The sequence below is a fragment of the Sebastes fasciatus genome, chromosome 4 (genome assembly GCF_043250625.1).
Source record: "Sebastes fasciatus isolate fSebFas1 chromosome 4, fSebFas1.pri, whole genome shotgun sequence".
NCBI lineage: Eukaryota > Metazoa > Chordata > Actinopteri > Perciformes > Sebastidae > Sebastes > Sebastes fasciatus.
Genome location: NC_133798.1, coordinates 6666577 through 6675720, shown reverse-complemented (window position 1 = coordinate 6675720; position 9144 = coordinate 6666577). Strand labels below are relative to the sequence as shown.

The window sequence follows — 9144 nt, the reverse complement described above, 5'->3', positions numbered from 1 at the left end:
CTATAGCAGTCAGATAAATGGAGTGGAGTAAAAAGTACATTTTCCTCTTAAATGTAGTGGAGTAGAAGTATAAAGCAGCATGAAATGAAAATACTCAAGTAATGAACAACCTCCGAATTGTTCCTAGTTCAGTACTTAGTTTACTTTCCACCACGGGTACTGCAGTGGCAGCAGAAGTTTTTGACCCACTAAAATGTAGTCCAGTCAGTGAAGCCATGTCTGTGATTATGATACATTTTGTCTGTCTAATATTACACATGTAGCCTGTATGGAAAACAACCACATTTGATTCCACTTAATCATGAGTTTAGTTTCTCATAGTAGCTGCTGTTTCTTTTAGGCTTTTTCCTTCTTTTTTTTTTATCCAAAAATATCACAGTATATATAATATAAAGTCAAAATGTCCACGTCGAAAATTTTTAACACATACTATTAAATATGCTAAAACACCGAGCAACCGTTCTAGCATCTGTGTGCAAAAAGTGAAACCAAACAGTCACAGGTTGGTATTCTGGTCACACTCTTTATGCAACAAACAGCCTGCTGGCTCTCTCTCTCTCTCAACGCTGACCTGTTAGACAGGTTTTCTTGGCACACATACTCTTAACAAACTGAAGCCTGTTTAACAATGCTTTTATTTATTTGTTCTTCATTTCTCCTCTCTAAAATTCAAGTACATGGATTCGCAGATCCAGGAGACACAATCAGTAGCAATTACTTTCATAACATCATCATGTTCCTGTTTGATTCACAAACAATTCCACTTAACCCCCAAAATTTCTCACCCAGGCTAAGACACGTGGTCCTCTTGTAAACATGATGCAAATCAATCTTTGCTTTTTGATTACAAAAAGTAATCTGGTAGAAAAATATCTTTTCTTTTATAGGTATGTCTCTTTTTAGGAATATTTACATTGAGTACCTCACAGTATAATCTGATTTCAAAAAGTACATACTGTAAAATAAACACAAAAAGGTCTCAGAGGGGTAAAAGGCCTTTGGTTTTCATGAAAAATACGAAAACAACGACAAAACACAAAAAGTCCATTCACTGTCCTCCGGTGTTCCGCAACAGTGATGACTGGATTGGTGATTGTTGTGTGTCTCGTAGCCAAGACTGCGGGACACCAAGATTTTCCACAGATTTGAAAGAGTTCATTCTTGAAAAAGTTCAGAACAAAAAAAAAAAAAAAAACTGCGGCTACAATCAAGCGTCACTCCTGGGGACGGCGGACCCGCACAACTTCCTCTGGGCAAAGTACCCCAGTACTATGAGCAGCATCTCCGAAGTGCTGCTGAGGGCCACGATGAAGGGCGCCTGGGACGCAAAGTCAGCTTCCACCCGGCGGAAAGACAGCTGCATGACGGCGAGTGCCAGTAGGCTGTTCTGGACGCCGATCTCGATGCTGACCGTCTTCCTCAGCGGCGGCGCCAGGCCCGCCAGCTTGGCCAGGATGGCTCCGACCACCAGCCCCAGCAAAGGCACCGTCACCCCAACCGCCACAATCTGGGGCTTGACGTTGGCCAGGATGGACGCGCCCATTTGGTAGGCCATGAAGATGCCGCCTACGATGAGCACGAAGCTGAAGGGTCGTATGAGCGCCAGCAGTACGCGTGTGAGGGCGGGCAGGCGCAGCTTGACCAGCATGCCCAGCGAGATGGGGATGGCGATGAACAGGAGGGTGCCGAGGATCTTCACGAACGGCACGTGCAGGGCGGCGTGCACGCCCAGGAGCCGGCCGTACAGGGCCGACGACAAAGGCATGGCTGCCGCCGCCACCACCGTTGACACCAGGGTCATGGAGATGGCCAGGGTGACGTCTCCTCCGAGCAGCAGGCTGTACAGGTAGCCGCCACCGCCGCCCGGGGCCGAGCAGGTGATGACCAGGCCCAAGGACAGCGCTTTGGGCAGCGAGGCCAGCCGGGACACACAGTAGGCGTACAACGGCATCACCAGGAACTGACCTACGACCCCTAGGAGCAGTGGCACCGGGCTCTTCAGCAGACCCCGCAGAACCTCCACCTCCACCTTGCACCCGAATGCACACTTGTTGACGAAGATGAGGGGCAGCAAGGCGAACAGCACAGGGTTCTCAGAGAAATGGGACAGGCCACCAGACTGGATGAGCCTGGTGGCCGGGTCATCATTCCCAGGCGCCACTCTGATGGAGTAATCCGTCCTCTCTTCGATCAGAACCGGCATCGAATCCTGGTCCAGGTCCAGCAGCTGGATCTGCAGCTGGGCCCTACCAGGGAACCCGGACCGGATGCTGATGATGTAGCTCTTGGCCGGTCCTGCGTGGCCGCTGTCCGTCACGTTGAGGATGGAGAGGACCTCCGGGTCCAGGGAGCGGACCGTCACCGTCTGCTTCCAGCTCTGGCGGCCCTTCCTGCTCGCCGCCGCCGCCGTGCTCCGGTACCGGCTGCAGATTACAATCACGCCGTTGGTGTTTTCAGGAAACTCAAATTCCTGCGACGAGCCGTCTCCTATGCTGATAAACCCGCTGCTGCTGCTGTTGGCCGTCTGCTTGGTGTCGTTAGTGCTGTCGACAGTAAGATTTCCGGTGGCCCACGCCCGGTACGCTCCGCCGGTAATAAGGAAGAGGCAACAACATGTAAATAGCGTCCTCATCGTATTGACGGAGAGGGGGCGGAGGGGCGCCGCAGAGACGACGCGCTTCAACCCGCCAGCCAGCGGCCTCCAGACGGTTACACCGCCGCCCTGCTAGCACCACGACGGGACACTTCTCATTCTAGTCTCCGGGATGATACGACAGCGTCGGCAGCCGGCTCCACATCTCGTCTGGTTCCCATTTTCTCGCTGCCTTTATACCGGAACCTAAACATCACCCCGCCCTGTCCGGTCCCGTCCCGAGCAGCTCAGCTCTCTACACACAGCAGCTCTACAGCAGGAAGACAGACACTCACACAGGCTCCTCTCGGCTCCTCCTTCGTCTACTCGATGTGAAGATGTCTGTCTTGGTAAACCAAAGCCTCGCCTCGTCCTCCGTCTTTATTATCGTCTCCCCGGTTGATGGAAGCTGAGAGCATCGTAGCTCAGAGCTCATCGGTTGCTTTGCTGCTCAGATTTGCTCAGATTCCGTTAAAGCTAGCTGAAGTACAAGTCACACATCCGGTTATGAAATGCCAAAATAAAAGCCCCGTTATCTTTATTTATATACATTTATATATATAACTAGGCTGGATAATGTGGGCTTGTCAGTTTGGTAATTTCATTCATTGCAAATTTCACTGGGAATTTTGCACCACCAAAGTAGGGGAGACCGGGGGCAATTGTAACATCTCAAATTCAATTCAAACTTTATTGCAGACTCAAGGTCCAGATAAAAAAAACAAGACATTACATAAAATACATTACAATACAAGAAGCACTGTAAAAAGTCAGGATTAAAAGAGATTAAAAATATAAATATATACATATATTAAAGGGACTGTTTGTAAGAATCAGAAATGCTTGTTAACAGCGACACCTGTGGCCGTTAAGTCAACGAAAGTCAGCGTCGGGCTCGCTTTTGTGCTCACTCTAAATAGACATGAACGATAATCGCTCAAAACAGTGAAGCGACATACGTCAGCTAAAACCACAATATCACTCTATATTTCACCTGCTTGGCAGTAATGTTAGCTGACCAGACAAAGGTCTCTCCATGAATCACCGCTGATCCTAGTGTTGGCTTTTTCTGCTTCAGCCTCCCGACCGAGGTCAGAAGGAACAGGGGAGACACCGCAGTTTTGGTCGGAGACGATAACGTTACTCTTCTGCAGTGTGTAGTGTGCGCGCATGCACGTGAGAGAGCAAGTGAGAACGAGTGCGGTGTGTGAGTGAAGGCAAGCATGCAGGCAGCGGAGCAGAGAGTCCGGCCCTGGAGACCAAAGCTACAGTCTCCCCCGTGTCTTCTGTCAGCGGTCGGGAGGCTGGAGCAGGATTAGTTGACACTGTTTTGCAAGACGGGCTTCACTAGATATAACTTTGCGGTTTTGGTGCTTCTGTGTAGTTTGTGTTGGAACAGTGTAGCCACACGCGAGCGTGCATAGGAAACACCGACCCGCAATGATTTGTAAGAGTGTAAGTGTAATAAGTTATTACCTTTAAGAGTTAAAACACAGAATTGAATCCGCTGTCCCTTAAATTACTTATGTCTATTTGAGTTTACACAACTCAGCAGTGACTTCGTAATCGAAAAGCCAAAGTCCAGCATAGAGAGGCTCAGTGAATGTGGTCTGGACTCTGTGGAGGAGAGTCATGGTTTCAGAGACGCTGTAGAAGGACAGAATACCTGCACTGTGATCCAAGTACACTCCTACTCTGGAGAACGGAGGACCTGAGACGGGGGTTTTGATACTGTTGTACAAAAAGCTATAACTGAGTTGGTTACAATCTAACGCCCAAGATTTGTCATTGTATCCAAAACATTCATTCGACCCCCCTGCTCTCCTGATACTCTTGTATGCGACTGCTACATAAACTCCTTCCCCTCTCCTCTCCACCTCCCAGTAACAACGTCCAGTCAGACTCTCTCTACTCAGGACCTGCCAACATCCAGTGAATCTGTCTGGGTGACTAAAATAAGACTGTTGTTGACTCATTGCTGTTGCTTTTCTGTTCCCCTCAGATAATAACAGCATTGTGTGTGCTGTGTTTGGATCCAGTGTGATTTCTCGTGAATATTTTAAGAATCCAGCTCTGGTCTTGGGCTCTGGTTGTGACAGTAAAACATCCACTTCAGTCACTGTCTGTGAGACGTTTGTCCATTTCTCTCTCAGAATGTCCTGTAGTTTATCTCTAACTTCTGACACAGCCGCCGTCACGTCCTCAAAGTAGCTCAGAGGACGGATATTGATGCTGGACGAGTGTGTAGATTCACTGAGCGGTGACAGTGAGGGGTAGTTGAGTAGAAACTGGTTGTGATCCTCTGTGTGTGACAGCAGCTTCATCTCAGCGTCTCTCCTCTTCAGCTCAGTGATCTCCTGCTCCAGCTTCTCCTGAAGCTCTTTGACTCGACTCACTTCACTTTTCTGCTGTGATCTGACCTGCTGCTTCACATCACAGCTTTGTTTCTCCATGAGACGGATCAGCTCGGTGAAGATCTTCTCACTGTCCTCCACTGCTTTATCAGCAGAGCGATTGATAGCCTCCACCTCCTGTTGGAGCAGCTTCACATCTTCCTCTCTGTCCTGGATCCTCTGCTGGATGTTGAGTCGACTCACCTCCAGCTCTCTCTGCCTCTCGGTCCTTTCTGCTACAGCTGAGACGGTGTTGTGGCCTTTATGTTCATCCACAGAGCAGACATAACAGATACACTGCTGATCAGTACGACAGAACATCTTCATCACCTCGTCATGACGAGAGCAGATGTTCTCCTGGAGCTTCTTGGAGGGCTCCACCAGCTTGTGTTTCTTTAACGGAGCTGAGCCATAATGACGCTGGAGGTGTTTCTCACAGTAAGAGGCCAGACACACCAGACAGGACTTGAAGGCTTTCAGTTTCCTCCCAGTGCAGACATCACAGGCCACATCTTCAGGTCCAGCATAGCAGTGATCAGCAGGAGCAGCTTGGAGTCCAGTCTTCTTCAGCTCCTCCACTAAAACTGCTAACATGGTGCTTTTCACCAGGACAGGCCTCGGTGTGAAGGGCTGCCTACACTGAGGGCAGCTGTAGATCTTCTTCTCATCCTCTCCATCCCAGAAGCTTTTAATACAGTTCATGCAGTAGCTGTGTCCACAGGGAGTAGTCACCGGATCCTTCAGTAGATCCAGACAGATCGAACAAGAGAAGGTTTCCCGCTCCAGCTGAACTCCTTTCTGCGCCATTTCACCTCTCAGTAGCAACGACTGTCTGAGTTTCACATCCTGAGAAGTGAATCAAGTTTGAGCTCTGATCTAAACAACATGTTTGTGCAGTGAATGTCAGCTCTCACTCGACAACTATGTCGGTTACACCCATCCTCAAACTGTAGATCTGAAGGTGAGGGAACAAGGAAATAAATGGACAGAGTGGAGCTCCATGTGTTTGAGAGCAGGAAGAGGAGGGAGGGCTTATCAAGCTGTGAGTCATTCCAGGACGAGGAGCAGCATGACTGACTACGTCCCAAATCACATGCTTTTACTTGTTACTTTTAGTACACTGCAGCTTCCCTTACAAAGTACGTGCTGTTACATGCAGTATGCATACAATTGTTGGCTTTTCCTGCTTCAGCCTCCCTCCCGGTGTCCCGAGACACCGGCACCCGGTCGGAGACGATAACGTTTCTCTCTATGGAGCCCCGTCACTTCACAAGACACGGGAAACCTCTGTTGGTCTGGAGGAGCTGCAGCATTTATTTCTGTACAAACGTCCACTGTACATTCACTAGATATTCTCAGAGCTAAACTAACTCTCCTGCAGTGTGTAGTGTGCGTGCATGCACGTGTAGAGGTGGAGCGAGACAGCGAGAATGTGCACAGTGTGTGAGTGAAGGCAAGCAGGCAGAGGAGCAGAATACAGCAGAGACTCCGGCCACACGCGAGCATGCATGGGAAACCGACCTGGGTGATTTAGACGTCTAAGAAGTCACAAACAGTCACTTTAAAGCTGCAGTAGGCAGTATATTTTTGGCATCATTGGGCAAAAATTCCATAATAACCTTTCAGCATATTGTAATTCAAGTGTTCTGAGAGAAAACTAGACTTCTGCACCTCCTCATGGCTCTGTTTTCAGGCTTTAAATAATCTAGCCCGTGACGGGAGACTTTGACCAATCACAGGTCATTTCAGAGAGAGAGAGAGTGTTCCTATTGGCTGTGCTCGGGTCATGTGACCGGTACGTGGCATTCCTTCAACAGATCTCAACATGGCTGCCGCGTCTCAAACTTTCTCATTTTACAGCTAAACAGTACACTACAAGATGTTTCTGAAAACATTTGAGGAGAGAAATAGGCATTACAGTAACAGAATATTCTGTTACAGACAGACATCTTCACTCTACCCGAACACATACTAAACTTCCGTGAGAGAATGTTTGCTTGTGCATACATCTTGCGGCATTATATATAATATCTCCAATCAGAAACGAGACAGAACCATGAAACTCATTATGCACATGGTCTGTGATGATCCCTCTCTGCCTGCTAAAGAACAAACTGATGTCTCAACGTTTTTCTGCCAAGACTAATTTTTGAGGTATAAAAGTATTTTTTTTCCATCTGCAGTATTTTCCTCATACAGTCTTAACCTTTAATGTCTATGAATTTGAATCTGTCTAGTTTTTATTACCATAATGTTACTAATATTTGAAATCCTTGTCAAATGTTAGCTTTGTTGTTTCTAGCCAGCAGGGTTGCTTTTGTCGTGAGTGGTACGATCGGGGTCGATTGTAACGCTGTGTTACAATTGTGACACCAAAAATGGTGTCTGACCTAGTAACAACTTAAAAATAGACATTTTTATTTTTTGTGTTTTGTGTTCAGTTTAAATATCTACGTAGACTTTATTCATCACTGTTACGTGCCTGCAGGGCCAGAGAGGCCTGCAGAGCCTTTCTCCTGTTCTGTTCTGCCCTTCCCCCTTGTCTTGCAGGTGCTTCCAGGGTTGGGTGATAATGGAGGTGATTGGAGTCCACCTGTGTAGAGTTGGTCAGCTGCTGATTGGCTCACTCTCCTACCATCCAGCCAATCGCTGTCGTGGGCTGCATTTAAAAGGGGCACACTCTGGGCTGCTTCTCTCTCTCTGACTCATTTGTACTGAAGTATTTGACTTGTGCAGACATCTGGTTCTAGTGTGAAAGTAAAAGATACAGTTTGTGGTAAGGAGGTAGAGGGCATAGGTAGTGATGGCGAGATGAAGCCTCATGAAGCTTTGAAGCTTTCCAGCAAATTGGTTCGGAAAAGGGTTCATTACTCGAGGCTTCATGTGCTCACGAAACCACCTGGTGGTCAAAGAGTGTAAAACAGGCAGATATGATCTTAACCATGTGATAAGATAAGATAAGATATTCCTTTATTAGTCCAGCAGTGGGGACATGTGCAGTGTACAGCAGCAAAGGGGATAGTGCAAAAAACAAGATGCATCAGCTAACACAGTAAAAAAAGAGCTAAACACAGTGTAACAAAATATGAACCAAGTATAAAGATCGGAAGTATAAAAATAGGAGCAGTATATACAGTATTGACAATAAACAGACTATTAACAAAATTGCACAAGTGGAAAATGATATTGCACAGTGAGAATTAAATGAAAATCCACCTGAAAATATCAGGTTATTGTCAGTTTGTCAGTTTTTGGTGTGTAAGTGTAAGTGCTCTACTGGGAGCAGTGCTGGTTGTGGTCTACTGGGAACACAGATCTGTGATATACTGTATTTTGCGCCAGTAAAGGCTGTTGGGAATGACTATAAACAATGAAAAAAAATCTATTACAATGTAATCAATTTATATATATGATATATATATATATATATCATATTTAATAAAATGTCTATTTAGTAAGTATATTATGAGTATATAAGATACATGTATAGTAAACTGTAATTGTTTTGTGAGTAATTCATCTTATGTGTGCAAACCAATCCTAAGTTAATAATTGTATTGTAGTGTAGTGTAATATAATATAATAATTGCAGGAGGGTTAATATTAGTGTTCTGTGTCACTTCTGGAAAGTGGCATTGGTTGAACCAGTGAAGATCTGAAACACTTCATGAACCAGTGGGCGGTACGGCCGGGCAGCGAGGCTTCGGATGTCATCAATGACGTCATTGGTCTAAAACGATACAAGCCTCGATACGCGCATCGCGGAGAACTTCCTGGATTACTCGACACACGCTCCGAAGCCTCGGCACAGCACGTAACATCACTAGGCATAGGTAAGTTTGGGGTTCCCTGTACACCTTTAGCACGTAGTTTGTTCATGTCTAGAAACACTAGATTTATTGGTTGGTGCCACCCCTGTATGTTTTGTACACTGCTGTTTTTTAGATCATTTAGTAAGCCTTTTGTTTGTTTCTAAAGAAGGCAGAGATTTAGTTAGGCCTGGTTTTGATTTATTAATTTTGATTATTTGGCACAACCATTTTGGACCTACCTCCACCACATTTGTCAACCTTTTGTTTTCTTTAATAAACACCTTAATTTTGCACTTCACTTTGACTC

The 9144-nt window shown here is 46.4% G+C and overlaps 1 protein-coding gene and 1 long non-coding RNA gene across 2 annotated transcripts; one reads left to right on the top strand and one right to left on the bottom strand.

Annotated features, from left to right (window-relative positions):
- Window positions 1-616: 616 nt before the first annotated feature.
- On the bottom strand, window positions 617-3101 carry slc10a3 (solute carrier family 10 member 3). Its single transcript, XM_074631640.1, has one exon. It carries the CDS (start codon window positions 2630-2632, stop codon window positions 1208-1210), a length of 1425 nt encoding a protein of 474 aa, XP_074487741.1. The 5' UTR covers window positions 2633-3101; the 3' UTR covers window positions 617-1207.
- A 2677-nt stretch (window positions 3102-5778) lies between these two features.
- On the top strand, window positions 5779-9135 carry LOC141765574 (uncharacterized). Its single transcript, XR_012593531.1, has 2 exons — window positions 5779-7822; window positions 8859-9135. It is a non-coding gene; the product is annotated as an uncharacterized LOC141765574 (long non-coding RNA).
- The last annotated feature ends 9 nt before the right edge of the window (window positions 9136-9144 follow it).